At 39.5% G+C, this 24,966-nt stretch overlaps 1 protein-coding gene and 1 long non-coding RNA gene across 2 annotated transcripts in view; one reads left to right on the top strand and one right to left on the bottom strand.

The window, feature by feature from the left end:
- Positions 1-24,464, bottom strand: part of kcnk3a (potassium channel, subfamily K, member 3a) — a 34,962-nt gene extending 10,498 nt beyond the window's left edge. Inside the window, exon 1 of the mRNA XM_079646319.1 lies at positions 24,131-24,464. Coding sequence (XP_079502445.1) covers positions 24,131-24,413 — 283 coding nt within the window. The 5' untranslated portion in view covers positions 24,414-24,464. The remainder of the gene's footprint in view (positions 1-24,130) is intronic.
- Positions 7,623-20,729, top strand: LOC307016930. The gene is made up of 4 exons (XR_013801970.1): positions 7,623-7,736; positions 17,211-17,289; positions 19,153-19,203; positions 19,611-20,729. It is a non-coding gene; the product is annotated as an uncharacterized lncRNA (long non-coding RNA).
- Positions 24,465-24,966: the final 502 nt, after the last annotated feature.

The raw sequence follows: 24,966 nt of genomic DNA, 5'->3' as shown, positions 1-24,966 counted from the left end.
AATTCCTTTCATCATCTCACGCAATACAGCATTCACAAGTTTTCTGTGCTTCCATCAAAAGCAGAAATCTGTGTCTGTGTGTGTTCGACCGTCCTAGTTTTATGTTTGGCTTTCACTGTGAAAAAAAAAATCCCTATCAGGGTCTATTTCCAAAAGGAGTCCTAAGGTTCCTTTTTAGGGGATATGAGAAGAAACCTTGGCAGGCCGTGGTTTTCCATGAGGTCAGTAAGCAAGGCATTCCAGGCAGAGTGTGAGATCTCAGGGAGGGTTTAGCTAATTAAATAAATCACGTGATTTATGTACCTGATATACAGTTGATATGGACTTGTTTTAAAACTCACAACACAGCTGGACTAAAATGGGGTTCAGATACACAGATACTGTACACAACGGAGAGGGAGGGCTGGAGAAGAGGGTAGGAGGGGACAGGAAATATAGTGGGATGAAAGGGTAAGAAATAAAGATGAAGGGAAACAGATTTTGAATACATAACTCATGATCTCACCTGTAGTCAATTAAAAAAAGATCCATTGAGGGAATTACGTGTAAAGCTTTAAAACTTAATTCAGATGGTAGGAAGTCTTTAATTTGTATTCATTGCTAATGTAGGATTTCTTTCCAGGCTCGAAGGAGGTCAACTCAAATAACAGAGGTATCTGTTTCAAGTGCTCCATTTGGGTTATCCGCTTTAAAAGTGTGTCTGTGTTGGCAGGAAGAGAGAAAGAGTGAAGAGAAAGTGAGAACATGTGTAGGGTGTGTAATATGATCCTGGAATTTGAAATAGTTTCTTTAGGGAATAGATGCTGAAACCCTGTGGTAACCAGCTGCCAAGGGTGCTAAACACTTTCCTTTTGCTGCCAAGAATGATAACAAATGAAGGGGAAAAAAAGATACTCAGAATTATGATGTAATTGCTCAGCCAACGTGCTCCATTTTCTGACCTCTTTCTCCGTCAACAGCTATGACAAGTAATTCCCAAACAGGGGTACGTGGAAAGATTGTAGAGATGCTCAAATATAAAAAAAATAGCTGCATTATTTGGTTAACTAAAAGTAATCGTGGCTTTTGGTGGCTAACATTTGGTGGCTAAAAAAGATGGACGAGCTGGAAGTAGTTTGTCAAAAGTATTGTATAAACAGTTGTTATATTTGTTTGCTAAAAATTATTGTAGCTATGGTCAAAATTATGTAAATGATTTCATAAGTATTTAAAAGTAACAATTACAAACACGATTGAAGGCAAACAGTGCGGTAAACAGACAAAAACATACACAGATTATGCCTTTAGTTTAAGCTACTTTGTTTTTGATTGGTTGCCGTGGGTCTCTCAGTTAGTGACACCTGTGGTAATTGGTCACATTTCAGAAAGACGGCGGGAGAAAGTGAAGAGATGTTACCTTGGAGATGAAGACAGGAAAACATCAAGGAGAGAGAGAAGTTAGATTTACAGTTCAGTGTGTCCCCTCAAAATAGTTGTACAATTGCCGAAAGACAATTGAGGAAATTTAAGTTTTGTGTTATTTAGATGTATTTCACTGTCTATTTGTCTTTGAGTAATTGATTGATTTGGCGAATTAAATAGAAGTAATTTTGTTAAATTAATTATAAAGGTAATTTCCCTCCCTTTTAGAGGGGGATATTTGTGTTACTTGTTATTGGATAATGTATTTCCATTTCATAGAGTAAAGGCTAATTGTACATTGTTACAAAACAGTCAGTAAACTACCAACAAGCCATTTAGGACAGAGAGGGAACACCTGGTGAATACACATACATTACAGAGAGATGCTGTATGAGAAACCAATGTGAGTTTGGAAAATTGCACAATATAAATCTATTCTAGTAGACCTCAACAATGGAATTATGATCAGTAGAAATGGCCATGACATGCAACCTTTGAGTGATGTAACAAATACTTTTTTAAAGCTGAACCAAGGTGTTTTACTAAGTTACCATTTGTTTATGTTTCATTGTTGATTGTTGACACGTTAACCACAACTTTAAAACTGGCTATCATCCGAAAAAAAACGTTCTCTTGATTCTTTATCAAGAAAGCGGATAAGTTAACTTATTGGAAAATCATTTTCAGGAGAAAGGGTTGACAAATGAGCGATCAATAGTTTGATTTCCACTTTTAATAATAGATAGTGGTAAATATAATTCTAAAAAACAATGCAAAGAAAATAAATGACAGTTATATTAACTTAAGCGTTGAGGAAGGAGTTATGTGACAGGGCCGAGGGCACATCATGGACGGCGGCTGGGAAGAACTCGCCCAGACTACAGTTTGCATAATTAGTCACAGATGTCACAGCAGATGATGGGGCTGAGGATGACGAAGATAATTTTTGGTGGAATATAAAAAGAGCAGTGACACACTTACATCTAGGCTAGGAATAGGGCCAAGTGTGAATCAGCAGACAATTGCTAAAAATGCACACACTATTAACTGCCATTGATCCATCTGCACCTGAAATAAGTGTTTAGTCTCTGACGCATGTGACGGTGCAGAGACAGCTGATACTGATGAGCATAAACAATATTTCATGGTTGTTAGTCCTGACACACTGGAGGGGGTCCCTGCGGTCCAGCAAATTAAACATTGCATGAGAATATAGTGCAGCTTGATGTCATTTAAAAACGAAACATATGTGACAAGCCAGTTAAAGTTTGACATGATTATTTTGCGCCTGCCTTGTGATTCTGGTCATTTGGCAACAGCCGGATAATGTTTTATTCAGTTGGATGCTCGTTTTAAAAATAGCTTCTGCTTGTCTTGCTGACTTATTTTACCCTCAGACACATTTATTTTCATCCCTGTTTTTGACTTCCCGCCCTCCTCTCAGTATATATTTCACCGCCCCGTCAGTGTCTAACTCAAAGAGGTGCATTTTCTCTCTATTTGCAGCCTCTGCAGCACAGTCACCTGCCTCTGTCACCTGATTCTTCTGATATACTCCAACATGCTCTGGCCTCAGTTCAGCTCGTTCAGCTGCTCTCAGGGAACAGATGCTGTCCTAAACTGACATGTGCTGGCAAAAAGAGGTGAAACGCACAACACAAACACAGCTCAATTTACACAGCAAAAGGAAAACAATATGGAAAATCTCTGGATGTAATGAGAAGAGCACACATAGGGACAATGATAAACATCAGTGCCAGGTTACACAACAAAAATTAATTGAAAAATGCAAAGTTCATCCTGTACTGAACATATTGCAGAGTACTATCCTTTGTATCTTTATGTTGTTGTGGTTGTGTTTTTTTTCTTCTACTTTTAACAAATCAGACTTTCACCAATGTTTGGGACTATACATCTTTTAGGACTAGAGTGTAATTTCTTACTATGGAAACAAGTAATCAAACAACAGCAATACAAAATAAAAGGTTCTTGGTTTGCTCACCAGACATTTTTATTATATAATATTATTTATTAGATACATAGCAGGGATCCTTTTAAGTTTTCTATGTGATGTGTTCACATACAAAAAACAAAAAAAACTTTGTATAAATGTTGTTATATTTCTAAAAACAACAACTTGACTTTAAAGGAATTTTTATTTTGGGAAATTAGTTTGGAGTTAGATGACATCATCAATACCACTTTTGTGTCATGTTTACGGTATTTGAATGATGTTTTAGCTTAGTAATGAGTGAGTCCAATTTTTTTAATAATAATTTTAAGTCACAGAGAAGAATGCTCATATTGAAGTCTAACTGACGACGTGAGACACACACCCTAGCATGCATACAAGACATATAAGACATCGTGTTTGAACACTCACAATGAGTGTGTGCAATCCTTTGACAACAGCTTTCTACTGGAGACATAAGTCCCCATCAAGGTCCTTGCTGAGCCGTGTGCCTGGGCTCATCGCCACATTGTAAAGCTATCATATGTCATGTCATGTGATGCATGAGTCTTATACTGGCACCTGGCTTAGCGAACAAATGCAATTAAATCAAGTAATGGATCTTATTAAGGCGTTATATGAACCCTGACTGTAATGTCTGCTGCTCCCGATCGCCCTCTGTGCTGAACAAAATATACAGTATGTGTGTTGTGTGTCATTGTGTTCATTTTTGTTGTGCTAAAAAAAAGAAATAGAAATAACAAACAACTGAATCTATTTGACATAAAAATGCCGATTGACATCATTTTACTGGTAACACTTTAAGGTAAGGGTTCATGAATTCATGCATGACTTAATACATTCATGTAGTACTCATGAACTATCAGTAATGTACAGGTATTAATAGTATCTCAAGCATGACTTAATGCAGGAACAATACCTTAATTAATGCATCAACTAAGGTATCTCAATCATCATGACTTCTGAGTTATTAATGATGTTCATGTCTTCTTCAGATCTTCAATCTGGACAGCTGAAGTAACCTTGAGGCCCGCCTGCTGTTTATATTGCCTTTGAGCCAAAAAGGGATACATTCCATGCAAACCTGTCTTTGCACGTGATGACTAACTCCTAATTAAACTAATTATAGTCATAACTTCATCCAAACTTTGACTGAATGAAAATCCAGTATTAACTTTGAGGTAAAACTTTCACCTTGGTGAGGTAACCTGCCTCGGGCTGCCCATATGGCGGGAGCAGACAGACAGGCAGACAGACATGGTAGCATCCGCTCCACCGCCCCTCAATCTGCAGATTCACCTCACCAGACCTGGGTCACACAGTATCTGCAAATGCACCCGTTATATTTGTTTTAACCTACTTGAAGAAGTGTACGGACGAGGCTTATTGCACCATCGACATTGTGATTTTGTTACATTTTGCTTTTGTTATTGTTAAGAAAATATCACTCGTCACCGGCTTGATCTTCAATATCAGGACACATGTATTTATTACCCTTGCAAGAATGGAAGTAGTCATCACATACAAAGCTGCATGGGACGAATAGTTCCCCCAATAGTGTCCTTCACATGCCTTAAATACAAGAGAGTGTTGCAGTCACAAGATACCGGTTCAAAGCAGTATTCAATGTTTAGCTAAGGCCTGCGTAAGCAATAAACATAGCAGTCATGTGTCTATCTCCATAGAGGCTCGATCATCATGTTATTCATTGTCACTTAGCTATCATATGCCTAAAACAGTCCTGACGCTCTTCTAGGTAATCACACATCCTGTTACGTCCACAGCTACGTAGGGCCTTTGTTACCATGAGCTACTCTGATATTAGAAGAGTACATTCAGTATTTTCCCAACAGTTATTGTATGACATAATACCATTTATTATCATGAATCTTTTCCATACAGTAGTGTCTGGAAAGTGTGTTTAATTGGCTTCTTTTGTCTCAAAGGTTGTCTTGACTTTCTCTTATTGGGTGGTATATCTTATTTGGCACACTCAGACAGTCTGGAGGATAAAGCGACTATAATAAGGACACGCAAATGTCACATCACTAAAGTTTATGTTCCCGCCTGATATTCATTAGGAGCCCGAACAGCCAGACGGCTCACTGATTCATTAGATCATGACACAGTCACATTGTGTCTTCTAATAATTCAACAAAAGATAGCGGTGGAACTCTTCTTGTGGCACACAACAGTTATTTGCAGTTTTCCATTTTTCTGTGAGGCAAAACCATGAGCACACGAGCAAATGAAATGTCCAAAGAGAAGGCATTGGCAGCTTTTCTTTTCTGAAACTAAAGTGTGTCAAAACAGTTTTGTTTTCTTTCTAAGGGCTGACACGGAGCACAGTAACCAAAGACTATAAATATCAATGGCCATTACTTTTTAATGCTGGAATAATAGCCGGTCGGTTTAGTGGCAAGCCAGTGTAAATTTATTTTTGTTCGAGGACCAAAGAAGGAGTTCAAATGCCCCCTGCTTTGTGTTTGGATCAATCCGAAGCGGGAGTTGTTGCCTTTAGTGTCATGTCATGAAGACAAATACATAGATTTGCTGAGAGGCTTTATCAATTGAATTTAACTGAAATTGTGCTTAGGGAAAAAAATATCCTTTAACTCTATAATTGTTTTTTACAGTCCAATAAGTCCATTAAGTAGCTGCAGTTTACAGAAACAGACATACTGTAGTAAACAAATGCTGGGCAGAGATGAGACAACTTTCTGTACCCAAGAAAATAGAATTTAAAATAATAATTTCACTAATAATAATAATGGTGCCTCGCTGCTAGGTTACTTGAAACCCTATCACCAGAGAAGAAAGTGGATATTAAGACGGCTCCGAACCCTGGATTATATTCAACAACTTGATGAACTAGACCTCTGCCAAGTTTCCATAAGTAAGAAAATGATCCGTATTTACCCCATGATTCAGATCTGCTACAAGATCAAATGGGGTTATCCTCGGTTCATTCTACGCCCTTTCTGGAAGTGTCGTAAAAAATATCGGAAAGCTTTTACAATTATGACAATGAATTGAACTTATAATACAATTATTGCTATCCAGTCAAAAGAGAGACAATAACAAATAACTTTATAAAAGCTATTTTTTATTTTAAAAATGTATTTCCTACCTTCGTGGTAGTCATCATTTAATAACCAGGGAACGTTATACAGGCACTTGTAATGTCATCATTGACAACATTGAAAATCACATATTTACCGTTTTAAGTGAAGAAATAAAAGGAACCAAGGCAAGTCTTTCGCATCATAATATCTCAAGTCACAAGTCTTTACTATTCTAGTTGAAGTTGAGTCTCAAATCATTTATTTTCTGTTAAGTTGAAAATGTTTTTTTAAACAATGCACACTAATTCTTTCATTGGCACCATATATTGCCTGAATTGAAAGGTCCAATATAGACAACATTGCAAAGTCTACATAGTAGCTAGTTTCATAAATGGCCAACACAGTGATGTCATGCTTCTAATGCAACTTTCACCAATCCAACTGCATCATTAGCCATTAGAGCTAATAGCCATACTCTATCACTGTTTCCACCAACACACAACCAGCATAATGACTGCTTTGATATGAGGATTATTCAACCGGAAACAGGTTAGCAGCCTGTTGGTTTAGCCCAAGGTTGTCACAGGGTGCCGGTTTGTTTGTTTTTTGTGTATGGATATTAAACATGAACTCATAAACTCACACTCCCGTAGCAGCCCTCGGGGGTAAACACAACACACCTATCATAGTTATTGTTATTATCATTAGGCCCCCCTGTGTGTGACAGTCCACTTCATCCAGGTTGGCTTGTTGAGAGATAAAGCAGATGCTTGAAATAAATTGGAAAACAAATTCCCCTGGGAGAAGGTATATATGCCAGACGAGAGCCGGTCGCTTGGCGCTGTCTGACCGAATCATTGCAGCGCTCTGAGCCAGTTAGAGTAGCGTAAAGCTAATGCAACACCTGGGCTACCAAAGCATTCAACACAAGGAGAAGGTTGGAGCTGTCAGCAGCCAGTGACTTCTGAGAAAATCACTTCAGGTTGTTATGATAAGGACGGCAATGAAAGCGCTCCGTTTTATTTGTGAACCGTAAACATACAGTATTAGCTTCTCACCTCTCACTTCAGTGTTTACACGCTGTCCACGCCGCTGAACTGACTGCCGTGCTTGATGTGGAAAGACTTGCTTTTTGGCACATGTCTGTATCGAGGCAGAAAAGGCTACTGAGGCTTCTCCACCATCTCTGGGCGCTGCATCGGGAGACAGCTCGTTGCTTTGGGCAAATAAGCAGCCGGCTGGTACAAACCCCCTCGCATCTGAGGGAAATGTGTGTGAGAGCTTCGTTTCATGACATTGTGAGTTCCTCAGGGAGAGTTTCTCTGGTGCGGTTGTGTGACTAGCTGTGAATCAGCTTTTTATAGCAGCAGAGTTTAGCTTTTTGTTCTCCAGCAATAAAGCTTCAACTGGTGTTTTTGATTACATTTTTTATTTGAAGCAGATCATCATTTGCCAGGTGATACATTTTCAGATCTTGATTCTCAAAACTTGGCTTTGGTACACCGAGCTGTTTTTGTGTGTCGTGCTGTGGGGTTATGTATACCACATCCCTACAGTGGCTCTGTGCTGATGCTTGACTGGTTATTCAAGGGGGCAGAAAGAGTTAAATTGCAGTAAAACATAGGACACACAGATATACAACGCATGCATTGTACACATAATGAGCTTGTCGGTTCAAATTACCCATCAGCATTCAGACATTTCTCGAAGAAATAAACACGGACAATTTGCCGCTCAGTGTGGGCTATAATGTCGTGTCTCTTAAGAATTGTCTAGGAGAACATCTACTGTAGATGATTTTGTCTGAGCCATTACCAACATTTCTGCATTATTTGCCAAATGCAATGCACATTCTTTCAGTCAGTTCACATAATATGGCTTGCATTGATTGGCTTTTCTTTTTTAGATTGCTTCCATAGCTTATCAAATGCAGCCGTGTGAATTAAATACGTTTCATATCTGAAAGAATACATATCTAGGGAGACGTCATTTGAGTGTCACAAGTGTAAATTTGATTAGGGACTTGTCAGGCAGTATTGTGAGATATCACTGAACAAATCCCAATCAGAGCCTCAAACACACCCAACTTTCAAAACAGTTTTTTTTTCTTCAGGCCTGCAATCGGGTATAATAATATTTTGGTGAATTAACAAATAAGAATCGTCGTTGTGTTATTTGGAAGTGTGACTAGCACGGTTGCTGTGGAGACTTACATAAAGGAGTTTATTCAGACTTAATATCACAAAATGAAATTAAAGAAAAGGGTGAGTGTGTGAAGAGAGTTTAATTACAGTAGTAAAAAGGCCAATCAAAAGAATAAAGCCTAATTTCATTGCCAGAAAACCTTCACAAAAGTATCCCAAATTATCAAAAGCAGCGAAATCAAATAAAACATTTTACGTTTTGATGGAAAAAACGTCCACTTTTGAAACACGAACAGTAAAAATAGTTTGTATTCTTGTTGAACTCTCCCTGTGAAGTCTTTCTCTCTGCGATGGAAAAAAGTAGAGAACCACGAGAGCCGCGACCTTGTTAGAACTTTTGTTTCCAGGAATCGCATCTCAGCTGAACTGTCTGAACAAGTTTCCAATACCTTTCCTTTTCAGGTCAAGAGAGAAGAACCACAGTGACAGTCCTACTTAAGACCAGTGTGGAAGAAGTATTCAGATATTTAGTCAAAGTAGCAATACCTGACCACAGACACACAAGTGAAAGACCTCAGCAAACATTTTAACCAGGGTCAAAGTATTCAAGTATTGGCATCAAAATAAACAAAATGTGCTTTTGCAGAGTGGCTTGTTTTATAATAACTATAATTATAAATAGATTAGTGTACATACAATTGCAGCTTACATTGTGAAATTCATTTTAGAGAGGCTATACACAACAAACATTGATTCAGTCAAAGCCTGCACAAGAATCTCTTCATGGAAAAGGTTTTGCAGCTAGCAGTGCTCACAGCGGACAACATGCACAAACATGCATGCAAGTTAATAAAGTAGAAGTATAAAACAACATACAATGGGGGGAAATGCTGAAGTAAAGTAAAAGTATCTCAAAATTGTACCTAAGTACAGTTCTTGAGTAAATGCAGTGCTTGAATTGGGCCGGTACTCACCGGTACGCAGTACCGGCACTTCTGATTTTTACCCATGTGGTACCGGCACTTCTTACTGAGTACCGGCAAGGTGCCGGTACTCAGTAAAATGCCGGTACTCAGCCGCCGGCAATATACGTATATATTGTAAACGCAACGCAACGCAAATGTGGGTCTGACTCTGCCTCACAGAGGGTGACTGGCTGTCTACATTACGTGGCCTGCCAACATTGCCACTTTCATACAGATCATACTAATGCCCTCGATTGGTCTCTGTGTGTCATTCAAGCTCGGGAGGGTGTGTGTTGGTGACGTATGTGTGGCGCGAGCGAGAAAGCGCGCGCACCGGTTACGTGTATTGTTGTTAGCATCTGGTGCTAGCTAGCTGAGCTAACGGATATAAGGAGCTGTTTCAACAACATGGTGGAGGGAGAGTCCTTTGCTGTCAGACTGAGAGGCTGATAACTACAGCTCTGGTGAGGTAAATTAGTCTTTAGATAGTTAACTTAGTTTAAGTTATCTCAGTGGGTCTCAAACGGTTCGGTCACCATTTATGTAAACACATATTTCCATTTGAGGGGGTAGTGATTAGTAAAATATGCATGAATAATACAAACAAAATGTTAACTAGGTGAAAAAAGGTAAGATAAACTTGTTGAGAGCTAAAACTAGTCTTTGCTGTTGCCTCAAAGAGGAGCAGGGGGGAGAGGAGGGAGACAGGAGAGGCTGATTCAGGAGCCCAGACACACTCACAACTATAAATGAACCAAAAACAAATAAATAAACAAGTTTCAATGTTTTTTCATATTGGATATTGTATGTTATTGGTTATGGCCATGTACTTATGATTTTATGATTATTTAAATGTGACATTTTTGTTTCATATGGGTGTAGTCTCTTTATTTCCCCCTCAAAATGAACCAGATTGATGGATTTAAGTCCAACATTTTTAAAAGAATCTTACCGGGGGAGCATGCCCCCGGACCCCCCTATAGGATTTCAGGCCCGGCCCCACTGTTCCCAAATAGATTTGCAATTTTTTTTAAATAGTAACCCATCTCCATATGTTTCTTTTTGGGTAGTAGATTTAAACTAGAGGGCTATCACTTTGTGCAGCAACGCTATTGACAAATAAATCCAGCAAAATGGCACAAAAAACTGGTAGTGGCCTCAGGGACGAGGAGTCATTTAACCAGCCAGTAGGAGTCAAGCTTTACTTTCTTTTATATCCATAAAGAAAAAGTAAATCTGTTTACAGTTGTTTCATTATGGATGTTGAGAGGTCCATATATCCATATATCTCTTCATTTTGCTCTCAAATTGCACCAGATTGATGCATCTAACTTCAATATTTTTTTTTAAATGTTCCCGGGGGAGCATGCCCCCGGACCCCCCTAGACTAGAGGGTGTCAGGTCCACTCCCCACTTATAAAAATAGCACTTTACCACTGCACCCCCTCTAATCTCAGATGCATCCTGAGTCATTTTGTTTAAGTACAGTGAGCCTTTCTAAAATATACAGTAAAGAGACAAACCCACCAGCATTATAGGATATACTATGACTTTGTGCCAAATACTTGTTGCTGATTTAGAGTACTGGCACCTTTTTTATTCCCATTCAAGCACTGAGTAAATGTACTTACTTTTCAGCACTGCTCAAGAGACAGCCACATGACAACAGTCAGTTTGCACAAATGTGCACACTGATGATCTTTGTTAATGATCAAATAAAAAGATTTAGATGGAAATGATGGGTTTACAAACAATACTTAAAGTATAATGCACACAAAGATACCATATAGATCAGGGCTTCTCAAACTCCGGACCAAGGTCTGGATCCGGACCGAACTGCAAATCAATCCGGACCGAACCCTGTGTCCCATTATAAAAAAAAATTAAAAAAGGGAAAACAATTATTTAAAAAAGTCTGTGTATACAGGGGCGCCGTTTACCGACAGGCAAGTCCCTGGACCAGAAGGGGGCCCCCAAATAAGGTAGATTAATCCAATCCAACTGTATTTATATAGCACTTTACTGGCATTGATCAGGACCATTGACCTTGTATAAAATTCACAAGTGGACCTTTAACAAAAAAGTTTGAGTACCCCTGATATAGATACTCAAAAACATTCCAGCATGAAATATTATTAATCACAGGATCAGTTCAGTCAAAGCTTTATCTTATTCTGTTCCAAGCACTATCAAAATCATATCAAATCTTCCTATAAACATGAGCGCTGTTCTTTATTTGGAGATAATAGTAGATACACCATCCTGCTTCAGTAAATACTCACTTGAGAACCAAATGTGTGTTAATCTGCTGAAAATAGTCCCCAAACAAAAGCATGATTTCCTACAGTTAAAAAACCACAGTGCCCAGCAGTTTTACACAGTCCTTAGCTTCTCTTATATCTACAGGAAGATAACAATAGGCGCGTTCACACCAAGTACTTTTCCCACAAAGGTTCCTGAGAACTCTTTAGTTCTCATGAACTAAGTACAGATCGCGTTCACACCGGAAATTAGTTCCTGAGGGAGGATTAGGCAAATGAAGCCGCTGACGTCACTTCTTCTTCTTCTGCTTTGGGTTTACTGGCAGGCCGCAAACAACTTCACGGCGTATACTGCCGCCCAAAATCCCCGGCCGGAAGTCCCCAGAGTTGGGGACTGGCTTCAGTAGAAGCTGCTGGCACTCCCAGCAGTTTCTACTGAAGCCTTCCGAGTAAACGGCCAGAACGCCGACACCTCCTCATCTCCACCGCTCCCATGTTTTATTTTGTGTTGTCAAAAGTTAGTAGGCTTGTTTGAGACAAGCGAGACCTGCGCAGACCTGCGCATTTTCGATCAACGTCTTGCTCGTGCGTTGCATGATGGTTAGTCATTTTGTCCGACTTGCTCTGGAGGCTCGCTCACATGAGACGTTGAAATCTCGCGGGACAAAGACGCCCGCAGCCTTGAGAGCGAGGCAGCCTTGAGAACGAGGCGAGGCGAGGCGCCGCAGTTCCTCTCCACGGGCTGCGGAAGCAAAATGCTTGATGGGAAACGACTCGCTGGTATCTCGAGCTGAGCGCTCATTGGTGGTTTTTACCAGGTGCTGCTGATGAAACTCTCCAATTGGCTCGGCAAAAGTTTGTTGTTGTTTGGTGTCAGTTTTACGTCGCCACTTCCATTCACATTTTTCATCATTGTTCCACAATGTTTATCATCATGAAATTAATATCTATATATGTTATACTATACTTGCACTGCTTACCGTTTTCATACTTTATGTATCTTAGCATATTCATACACACTGTTCATACTGCTCACAGGCTGCTGTGTATATCTAGTGTATTCATACCCCTCACTGTTTATTCATCATTAAATTCATTCTATATTTTATTCTATAGATTGTGTACATTGCTTTTCACTTTACTGCTTGTTGCACTCCTGGTTGGAAGCTAAACTGCATTTCGTTGTCTCAGTGCCTGTAATATGTGCAATAACAAAAAAGTTGAATCTAATCTTCAGCAGGAACAAATGTATTTACTTAGTACATATCTGACATTAATGATTAAACACATGTGTGCATTCTTTATAATGCAAACCGAGTCAAGCCGACTCCGGAGGTGGCGGTATGCACCTTAAAGTGGTTTGCAATCCACCAAAAAACCGAGAGAAGAAGAAGGCGAAGAAGAAGAAAAAGAAGAAGAAGAAGCCGACTCGGAGCTGTCCGACTTAAGGTGAGCTTTTTGAGACCTTCCCCGGCTGCGATCGGCTACTCTCGTCTACTTTCGAGGCGAGCCGCAACGCGTCTCAAAAAGCCTACTCTCTGCATTTCTGCGCTGAGCTAATGCTAATGCTAATAATGCAATGCGAGGATAATAAAATGGCGGCTTCACAAACGTTTTTGGGAGTTTTACGGGGCGTGGTTTGCATTCCGCCCAGCCATTCAGACATAGGAACCTTTTTCTCCCACGAAAGTCCCTGCTCTCTAATAGGGACTGAAAAGGGGGTAAAAAAGGTTCTCTATAACTAATTTAGTTCCTGGGACATTTTGGTGTGAACGCAACTAAATCGTAGTTCTCAGGAACCTTTGTGGGAAAAGTACTTGTGTGAACGCGCCTTATGTTAGGTAGAGAAGTACCATTTTTAAATATAAACTGAGGCAGTATATTTGTTCTCCTTTCTTGATGGAATTGTAACACCTATTGATAGGCTTCAGTCCTGAGACACATCTCAGTTTATCTCAGATATCCAACAGAAAGATGTAATACATTAGTCGAGCAGCTGTGTGCAGCGCTCACTAAAAGCTTTGGGTTGTAAAAAAACACATGATATAATATTCAAGGATATGAGGTTATTGGCATCTTCCATTCAGAGGAAAAGAGAGTCTTCACTTCTAGTCAGACTAACCTCACCGGAGTCAGTTTGCCACGGTGTAGCAGAGACCTAACGTCATTCAGTGTATGTTTACACTCTGGAACATGAAACAGCGTCAGATCTCACTACTGTGTACTATTTTATTTGGTTAAACTCCAGTTAGGCCCCGCTGGATTATGAAGTCTAATAAATACAAAGTCGTGTTTTGTTTAGAGAGTCAGGCCAGCACTCAACTTTCCATCAAGGCAGCGGAGCATAAAGCAGACGTACAATAGGTAAACATTGGCTGGTCATGTGAACGGAGCAGCCGCAGCAATGAGAGTCACTTCTGTCAACTTTCTCAGACTTACTGCCTCAGATCCAGAACAGCAACAAGCTCTCTCAGCCAATAATAATGTTTCAACATTTCTCTCCGTGCGCTCACTTTGTACCCACAGCTCAGTGAAATTAGGGCCTTTGAAGCTGAAATCTAATCATTATTTTTAAGTCGCTTTTAATTAAAGAGACTGAATGTTATTTGACATGAGAAATCCATGAAACCCTTTGAGAGGCAGGGACTTGTTTGTTTTGTGTCTAATTATCTATACAACTGCTGAGTTGTACAGCTGTTGGTGTTTTACTTCCCCCGGTGGCTTTGTAATATTTACCCTCTTTAATAACTTCAGTAGAATAATTACGATTACAAAACAAAGATCCCATTTAAATCCATTTTATTGTAGCACTGCAGTCTTCATTAAAGTTTGGTGCTCATGCAGTTCCAGTAAACTCTGAGACGTTAACTTTTAACAATTCACTCAACAATGTTAACATCAAAAGAACAGAAGAGCTCAACTTCACAGTTTTTATTTTAGTTGAATTATCCAAATATGTTCTTTATGATAACACTTTCTACAGAATCCTTTGACGGCAGTAAATTGTTCCTTCTCTAGTTGAGTTCAAAATTGTTAACTAGGGGCACATAAGTAATAATGCCAAGAAACAAGAACTACAACCATTTCTGGGAGTGGTCCAACATAGATACCTAAAACAAAATGAAAAGCTGAATAGTCTGTTGAACAAAACTTGTCATGTATCATGCACTTGTGTTTATTTTCTGAAATAATCAAAAATCCAATGCTAAAATCCCATTTGTTGAGGGATGCTAAGGTTTGGCTTATTAAAACACATGATCCCTGCAGTACTCTATAAACAGAAAAAAATTATTCCAAGTAAATTACATTTTATGTTTTAGTGCTCACATCTCATATAAACTCATCTGATAACCTTTAACGAATGGTTGTTAGTTGTCTTTGTAGAGGGTCACAGGGTAAACTGTTGTGAAAAGCGTCAAAACAGCAGCAAATTAACGCTGAATCAGCTTCAAGAGAGCAGCTGACTCATTGGCTCAACTGGAACTCTTGCATCTATGCCTCCTATTTATGCATGTTATGTTCGGTCACATTTACTTTCACTACGGTACATTTCGTAATTTCTCAGTAATCCTTTATCCAGGCCTGCCAGCATGTCAACTCACTCCGAGCTGTTTACAATTACTTGTGAAGAGGATCAATATCTGCCTCCCTGACCCCCTTCTCCTACAGCGGTCAGTGTTTCGTACTCCGCTGCTCGCATATAGTTGTCTCTGTTTTGAAGTTGGTGACTTATTTTGTACCCTCAGTGACACAGACACTAAGAGGCCAAATCAAACCAAGAGTCAGTCAAAAGTGAGTCATCCTTTCAGCTCCTGTACTTTTCAGTGATGGCCCTGAGGCGGCCCTGACTCAAAGGCTGTCCTATGTCCACTATGCTTTCTTAATTAATGCTTTTTTTTATCTATCATGCACATATATGTCATGCTTGGTTTGTCCCATGAACTTTGGGACATGTTTAAGGTCTGTTGGGTAATATCAGAAATTACAATAGTCATACTTTCTTTCCTTTTTTTTCTTCGTGCTAATTCAATTCTTTGCAAACAGTGCTATGGTTTGTTACATCTGAGTGTGTCTGCGTGGTTAGCGAGGAGGGCAGCGGCTCAGTGAGGGGAAGGATATTGGGTTTTACAAGGTAACTTTAGGGCCTGTTTATGCAAACACCAGGAACAGTTAGAGTTACCTTATCTCCCAAATCACTAAAAACACAGCTGCTTCACAGTGAGGCCAGGATCAATTCCCCAAGTTTAATTAAACTGAATCGGCTCTGGTTGATCATGCACCCCTTAATACTCATAGGCTCCGTGAAGCATTTAAAACAATTTCTCGCAGAGGTGTCATTGTGTCAACACTGTCGATTTTTAAAAGTAGTTCCATAAAATAAAAAGCTATCATTCAAAACCCTTACAGTATGTCTTCAAATGAACATATTAATCCCATTTAGCAGCAAAGCTCCGGTCTTCATCATTTAGAGCAGGGGTGTCAAACTCAATTTCATCACGGGCCACATCAGCATCATGGTTGCACTCAAAGGGCCGGTTGTAACTTCAAGACTATATAAATATACATATGTAAATATATAATATATATTAAATAATGTATTATATTACATGATTACCTCTGCATTGGATTATTATCGGATAGGGTAATAACTTCATAATTAACTACGTCTGAAAGCAGAAGTCTAGGGTAAATAATTGCAAGTCTCTTCAGTGCGCATGTCACAAAATGATTTAAAAAGAAAAGCCAAATTCTGAAGAAAAAAGTCTAATTTGAGATGCATTGTGGGGCATGTAGTTTATGGGCAATGTGCTTCTGTAAAGCGGCATGTAACTGTATAATAAACATATGATATTCTTTGCAAGCTCTTGTGGGGCCGCATGAAATGAAGTCGCGGGCCGGATTGGGCCCCCGGGCCTTGAGTTTGACACCCCTGATTTAGAGCAACAGGTCAAGAAAACAAGAAAAAAGTCCGAAATTGTGTTAGTAAATATGTGGATGTATTCAGGTTCAGTGATAAGAGCATGTGTACCATTCCTATGTCATTTGCAAAATTATTAGGACAAAACCTAAAGGAAAATTGTTAACATTATGTCATTTGTTTTGCAGGTATTTAGCCATAAACAAAACTGTTGGACAACTATTGGAGAACTATGGATGACCCAAATGACATGGAAAACACATCTAGTTGAAGCACAAATGTGATCCTGGCGATGGATCAAATCTAGACTAACGGTCAGGAAGATTGATATAAAATAAAAGCCTTTGATGACTCTGTTTGGCTTCTTCATGCAGTAACCAAACAGAAGAAGCATCTATACGGTCTCACTACTAATGCCAAACGATGATTGAGTGCAACACAACTGTTTATTTATTTGTATTGTCACCTTGCCGACGCTCCACAGCTCTCCTCTGAGAAACAGCTGAAGCATCCGTCTCCCTCCGTCTGTCAGCAGATGATAGGAGCCCGTGTGGAATAAGCTGGTAAGAGTTATATTCTCTGTGCACTCAACCACTTACTGCACTAACCTCTTAAGCAGGCTGAATAATAATGATGATACTAATGTAAGTAATTACCATTAATATTTCAGCATCTGACCTCTAATTATGTAACGGCAGAAAATGGATGCACGCCTGGTGCCAAATCAAAGTCCACGTCAGAGATGGAAATAGAAACAATTATCAGATATTTTATTCATTGTGAGTCCGCATATAGAAACATTAGATGCACTGACCCACACAGGATTCACTGCTCTTTCTCAGCGCCAGCCTTCTTTACATTCACACACTAATGTGCTTCCACACTTGGCTTCCCAGTGCATCAACAACTGATGCACTGCTGGTCATGGAGCAACTAAACCAGAGCTGGAAGGGATTCAGCTCTCTGATCCGAGCCACTTCTGATGTGAGGGATGAGTGTTGCCTGCAAACCAACCAGGCTTCAACACTGACTGGATTATAGAAACGCGTTCAGATCGCATGCCCTGAATGCATTTGAATTTCTTCTCTCCAGCCACAGATGAAAATCTAACACTGACCTCATGTCTACTGAATCTGTAGGAGGAGAACAGCCAAGTGATCAAAAAGCATTTTACAAGAGGTGATTCACAACAATAAACATCCAAAAGGAATGGTTTTCTAACTGAAACAATATGGGGACTTTAAAGGGTCCTTTTAAAAAAAACTAGAAGTGTATTTATGAGCTTTTTTCTCATAGCAATGATAAACCTGTGAGTTGGATGTAGAAAAGTCAGAATCTATAATTGTTTTTGTTTTGTTTTTTTAAAGAAAATTCAGATTGAACATAGTCAAAAAATGTAAATTATAGTGTCCGTCCCAAAAAAACATTACCTATAGTGAAAACCACCCTTGAATGATGGGATCGGAGACTAAAAGCTTTAGGAATCCAAACTACAACATATAATAAGTACCCTGTATCAAGATTGATGCAAAACAAGTGACATTTGATCTTTTTAGAGAGGGTTAGCCAAAAAAAACCCACTTCTGGTCATTTGGGTGGATTTTCCATATCTCTGGCCCCCCTCGTTCGATTTTGAAGATTGACACCTCCTTTTAACCGTTAGAGCCAATAGAATCGAGGGGAAGTTCCTAAAATCCATCTAAACATTAGCCGTTGGTGAATAAGTGATGCGTAGCCAGAATGCCCAAAACCGGAAGCAGCTAATATGAAATCTCCGTTATTGACATAAATATGAAGATGGATTATCAGTAATCATTTCAAAGTGACAGACACATTGGATTAACCTTCAGCAGCGTTGTTATCGTTTTAATGCCATTGAACACAGCTTTTTATCAGAAACAGCAAAAGGTAAGACACATTGGCCGTGTTTGCTCTGTAAAGCTACGTGGTGTGATGTCTGGTTTTGTTTCCCATGCCGCGAGTCGTGATTGCTCAGTGATGATACTTATATTTCTGGAATCTTTGGAATTTCAGCTTGCCAATCGATATCTTGTTTGTGCAGATCCGATAAGTAATAAGGGTATTATACCGTGAGTTCTGGGCTAAGTGTGTTAGCATTTGTTCGCTCACGGCTAATTCAGAGCCTTTGTTATTACCCTTGTGTTTCGTTTAGCTAAAAATTGTTAATATTGTCTGATAGCTGAGTTTATTCCCGTTAAGTGGGTATGACACATTCATAGTTTGTTAAATGTTAAGAAGCTCTCAGACGCTGTAAGATGTTGCGTTTTTCCCCCTGTACCGGTGGCATGGGGCTTAACTGGTGAGAACTAGGTCAGCTACTTGTTAAAGGGACAGTTCAACCAAATTTAAAAAATACACGTTTTACTTACTCCTAGTTTCTAACTCGTTTTGTTTTACCTTCCCAGGTTTTGTGACATGCAACTCTGAGATTTCTGGCTGCAACCTAATAAAACAAGGTGAATCTTTGTTTGAAAAATGACTATAATTGAAGAATATTAACGTGTTACCCTAACAGTGTCCTTGTTAATCTGGAGAATCTACAGAATTCATTTAAGGGACGTAACATTTGAAATCAAAGATGTAATGCATGTAATGCTGATTTACATACGTTTTGTGTGTGTAATTGGAATAATTCAGCTTGTGTAAACACACTGAAATATCATATTGTGTGTTACACAAAGACTTCTGCCTGTCAACATGTGATTTAAAGAAAACAAACAAGGCAGCTGCCGGAGAAGCACAGCACGACATGTTCCCGCCCCGATCAGATGTCATGTAGCACGAACAATAACACGCAGAGGATATGAGCCGTGTCATATTTGTAAGACATTGTTTTCATGTTGTGTGTTTGTCCTCTACGCAGCCTGTGTGACCTTGAACTGCAGCCTGGACGCTGAGTGCTGCAGTCACATACGCTGGCGTGGCACTGACAAGATGTACATCCCTGGGGGGGTGGGTGACTGTTTGTACTCACGAGAAGACCCCCCTCCTGAGGCCCAGCCTGTATCCACTCCCACCATCTTGAGAGCGCTTTCTCACTCAAAGCTAATTTATTTTCCCCTCGTTGTGTTTCTCACATCGCCCCAGCCTTTTCCCCCCACACTGGCTGAGTAAATGGACACCCCTGCCCTCTGCCTCCCCTGTCCTCAGTGGAAAGTAATGACTGATTACTGATTGCGGCCTCCCTTCTTCACTTATGTTAAATTATTAGTAGAGCATAGTCGGGCCAGATCTTGTCATGTGTGTTAGCCGGTTTCCACTGGCGGTTGTACAGTTAAAACATATGAAGATTGCTTATTTATTCATAGCTTCCCAGAAAAATATTGTGTTATCATATAATTGACGGCGTATGTGTTATGGATTTTATGAATTTCAAAACAGTCCTTAGCCTCTTTCTTCAGAGTTTTCATCTGAATGTCCTCAGGCCTCATTCCTAAATAGAATTTTTGACTTATTTAAACAAAAATGAAGGGAAGAATTAGGTCTTTCCTTATGCTGTCCGTTGGTCGTGACATAAACAGCCTTTTTTTAATGTATTGCAGCTTTTGCTCAGATTTATCAATATACATTTTAGCCGTGTATTGTGGCTCAACATTTGGGCTGTCAGTTTAGCTGCATGTATAGTGTGTGCAGCAAAGTATCTACAACGTTACTATTGTGTGCCAGGAGGCCAGCGGAACAGCGAGGGTCTGGTGTTGTTATTAATACTTAATGGCAGGCTGAAACGCCAATCACTGTGTTCATAGCAGCCGTGGGGCTCACATTTACAGAATGCGGTTACAGACACCCAGGGTTGGGTTGGTGTACAATTAGCCGGCTACATCTGATAGGGTTACAAGTCACAGGTCACTCCTGACAACTGCCCGAGTCACCAAACACAGGCGGAAGTTCAGAGAGGAGATGGCGATAAAGAAGGCCTCTTAAGAGGTGAATAGAAGACGTCAAAACAACTCAGTTACTTTTACAAGAATAGAAAAGACGATCTCCCACTTACAAATGAAAGGTTGACATTTCTCAATTGAATGCACACTCAAGTGTTTTGCAACTACAGCCATGCTTGGTCCGGTGTGACCATTAGCTCATGGGGGCTAATCTTAGCTTAGGTTGTCAATTGTATACATAATGAGCAAAATAAATGAAAGCAAATTCAGTGTCACAGTGTTCGCTGCTATGCAAGACATACAAAGTGTTGCTTTAACCCTCATCATAGCATCGCATTAAACATACTATATGACAACTGACCAAAAATATACTACTTTAAGAAACAACCTTCGTAGCAAAATTAGCTCACATTGCACACATGAACATTTATTAAAACTACTTAGGTTGGATTGGTTGCTTTTGAGTGGGGTCTCCCATTCAGGATACCTACTGTATACATTTTTTTTAAAGAACACAACATATTTATGTCATTAAAAACAAATTGATGAAAACAGGAAAGATGCACTAAAGCACCTCTGAGATATGACAAAAATGTGCTTTATAAATGCAATCCTAAGGTCAAAGTCTTAAAGGACCAGTGTGTAGGATTGAATGGCATCTAGTGGTCAGGCTTCAGATTGCAACCAACTGAACTGGCCATCAAGTAATCAAAAAACATTAAAGATACCTCTCCAGAGCCAGAGTTTGGTTTTTCAGTTATGAGCTACTGTAGAAGAAATGGACCCGATCCATATGTAAATTAAAAGGCACATTTTTGGCAAAAAACACAAAAATTCTCAAGCTGACTTTTGGCTCTGCACTGTCTTCGAAGACTAGCGGAAGCGTTACCATCAACGCCACGTACCATTAACTAAAATGGCACCAAGGGCTGTGCTCAGAGTTAAAAATGGTTCAACTTTAATCTGGTTTGCTGCTGACCTTTTTGACGAACAACCAATTAGATGTTAGCTGTCCTAAGCAGGCAAGCCAGCCGGGAAATAAGAGAAACTAAGTTTAACTAGCTGTTTTCATTGCAAGTCTGCGCCAACCGCGCAATGAGCAAATTGCTTATTATGCAGGTGATCGTAGTCAGATCAAAGTTATGAATATTGCTCAATTTGTGCATATGAATCCTAAATCCTACACTGGCCCTTTACATTCTGAGACAAAGGTAAACAATCCTTTTATTTTCTTTTTATGTTTATTTTCCAATGTTTTAAGATGTCTGACTAAGTTTAGCTAGCAGTTGTGTTATGCAAAGAGCTGAGGGAAGTTTAAATGAAAGAACAAACATGCTCATTCTGAAGGCTGTTGTGTGATAAAGTGGGCAAAGAGCTTGAAGGCTTGTGTTGTTGCAGGGCCTTTTTGGAGCAGGAATAATGAGTAAGAGCACCAGAGAAGAGGCAAATGAATGTCTCATAACCAAAGTCTCCTGGAGCATCTCCTCTAAAAACAACCTTTAGTTATGAGCAGCAGAATTTCACATTTGCTAAGATTCTCCCAAATTGTATTTCACATTGCTGCTGCTGATTTGACTTTGAAGCGACCCTCTTTAAAATGCTGCAATCCAATAAAATGATCAATTAAAAGACTCTGATGACAACCTGTTTGTCTGGGTTCAGTCTAAAATAAGGTATCCTCTCTGCTCAATCTGTGTGAAGCAATTCACACGATGTTAACACTGCAGTAATGGGACTTCAAGCTGCCAGAAACACCTTAATGCTGAAAAACGTGTCAGTGATCTTCAATATTCAGGTTATATAAGATGATCTCATTTAGGATATTTTTAACCTTCTCTGCTTTAATAATAATAATCATATCATTTCTAGATGTTAATAGTATTTTCTGTACACAAATATATATAAGTATATACATTTGATTGCACTTTATCCATCTCTGACATCATTACCATATTGTGTTTCCAACTGTGTCAGCATGTTTTATATACTCAGTATCTGAGTGTCTTACTCTTTTTTTATTTGAATACTTTCATTTCATTTACTTTCATTTGTACATTTGTAACACATTAACCTCACAGCTACAGGTGTATCTGCAGATTCAGATTTACTTAAAAACAAAACCCTATGATGGGTTTTATGTTTTTGATGCTTTCCTATAGATTTAACAACCCATTAATGGACAATATACGTTTATAAAACGGACAAGTCAAATCAAGAAATCTGATTGGTTCTTAGCCGTGATATAACGAGCGACGGGTAGAATAAAATTGTAGTTACTTTTCACAAGTCAGTATACCTCCGCGTCTGAGAAAAACCATTACAACTGTTACATTACGTCCGTTACGAAACTAAATAGGCTAACTAACAAAGTTTGAGATGGAAACATTTAAGGTTAACTTCGACCTCCGGGGTGGCCTTACTATGGAGAAGTGGATTGAGCAGTGCCTATCTCCAGAAGAAAAAAAAGAGCACCTAAACGACGACATGCAGAGCTACGTGAAGAGCAGGTAGACCAACTGACCGGAGAAAGTGGAGCAATATTCTCGCCACACCAAGAAACAGCCTAGTAGGCTATACCTCAGCCTAGTACAAGTAACCTCATAAGCCATTCTACTGATGCTGGACAGTTTTTCAGTGGGTGCACAATAAACGGCAACATACAAATTAATGTAAATAAATAGCTAAATAATCGATCAACGCTGTCTACGGTTGCTAGCTGTTAGTGTTGTTGCATAGCAACCACCTCGCACTATGTTTTGTGCAGAAGGCAACGGAGGGACTTTTTTATTTTGAACATCATTATTTAAGAAAAAAAACTATTTGAATTGGAGTGTGTATTTTTCTTTCATATTGCCATACTTGGTAACCGTTTTATAAAAGCAATAGCTCACTTCAGGCCGTGATATATGGTCATTATATCACGGCCAGTCGTGAGCTAGCCTATATAAATGTAAAGTAGCATTCAAACTAAATCATATATAGCCTATAGTACTGTGATAATAAAAACAACCACTATTATCTGATACTTTCATTTTTGAAACATTGAACTTGCTTTTAAATGCAGCCTACTTTCGCTTGTAATGGGTACTTTTATATCAGTCATTTGAGGTGTGAGTGGACATCTATTAATCAGAGAAGTGTGAATCTATAGCCTACATTAGGTAATAGCAGTATGTCACTTTTCACCTGTTGTAGCCTACATACTAGCTGAGTTCATGCATATTCTCAATCTGTGATATTACCTATATACCAGACTAATGTTACTATAAATATTGGTACGATTTTTTTTTTATATTTGCTATAGGCCTACTATTCCCTATGATTTACGGTCTTGCTTTGAGGTCAGTGTCTTTCCAAACACCATGCTTAGCCTATAAGTTGTTTAATATGAGTATACAGTCATATATCTTGCCTCATATTAAACCAAAACCGACATTCAACCCAATATATCAACTTTTTCCCAATGCCCAAAAATAAGTTCCCACACAGTATGCTTCCTTACCTATGGTGGTGATCACAGTGATGGCGAAATAAAAGGAGCCGGCGAATCTCCACTGCACACCGGCTTTGTGCGGCTTCAGCTCCAGCACCACTTTCTCCAGCTCGTCAAAGTCCTCCACGGTCAGGTTGAAAGTCCTCAGCAGATCCATTTTCCTCTGGAACAGCTCCCCTATCTGGGACGTCTCCTTCCGAGACTCCAGCGCGTCGAAGATCGCGGCTCCGACTATCAGGTAGGTGAAGGTGCAGATGATGAGGGCGAGGGTCCTCACGTTTTGCCTCTTCATGGTGCTGTGGCGCGTGTCAGGGGGTCGGGCGGTGAGTGCTTGCGGGTCTGGAGGACGGGGAGCTCGGCTGGCTCATGGCTGTGCTGCTCTGAGGAGCGGAGACTCTCTCTGACCACTTTATGAGCCGAGGAGCTGTTCGTTCAGCACCACGCCTCCCTCCCACTGCAGGAATCCTCCCCCTACACCCCTCTGCACCTCTCCCTTTATCTCAGGGGTAATATTGTGTGAATCCCAGTTTAACCTTTATTACAATAAACACAGTGTGGGCTGTTGGTACTCAAGTAGCCTATACTGAAGTAGGCCTACTTTTACTTGAATATGTCAACTATTTCTCAAAGTTTTTGAAGTGACTGTTATTTTGTATATATTGATTGTTGTGCTTTTATTCATGTCTAAATTTGTGCATATGTATACATCTGTCTGTTGATTGTGTATACATATATACATATTTTTATATATCTTTGTTATTGTATTCAGGATTGTGGGAAACGTTATTTCGATCTCTGTCAGTACCGGTCAGTACACACAAATTGGAAGATTGACAATAAAGTTC

The sequence above is a fragment of the Notothenia rossii genome (assembly GCF_949606895.1).
Source record: "Notothenia rossii genome assembly, chromosome: 8".
In the NCBI taxonomy this organism is placed as follows: Eukaryota; Metazoa; Chordata; class Actinopteri; order Perciformes; family Nototheniidae; genus Notothenia; species Notothenia rossii.
Note: the sequence above shows the minus strand (reverse complement) of the source record. Positions and strands in the feature narration are given on the sequence as shown.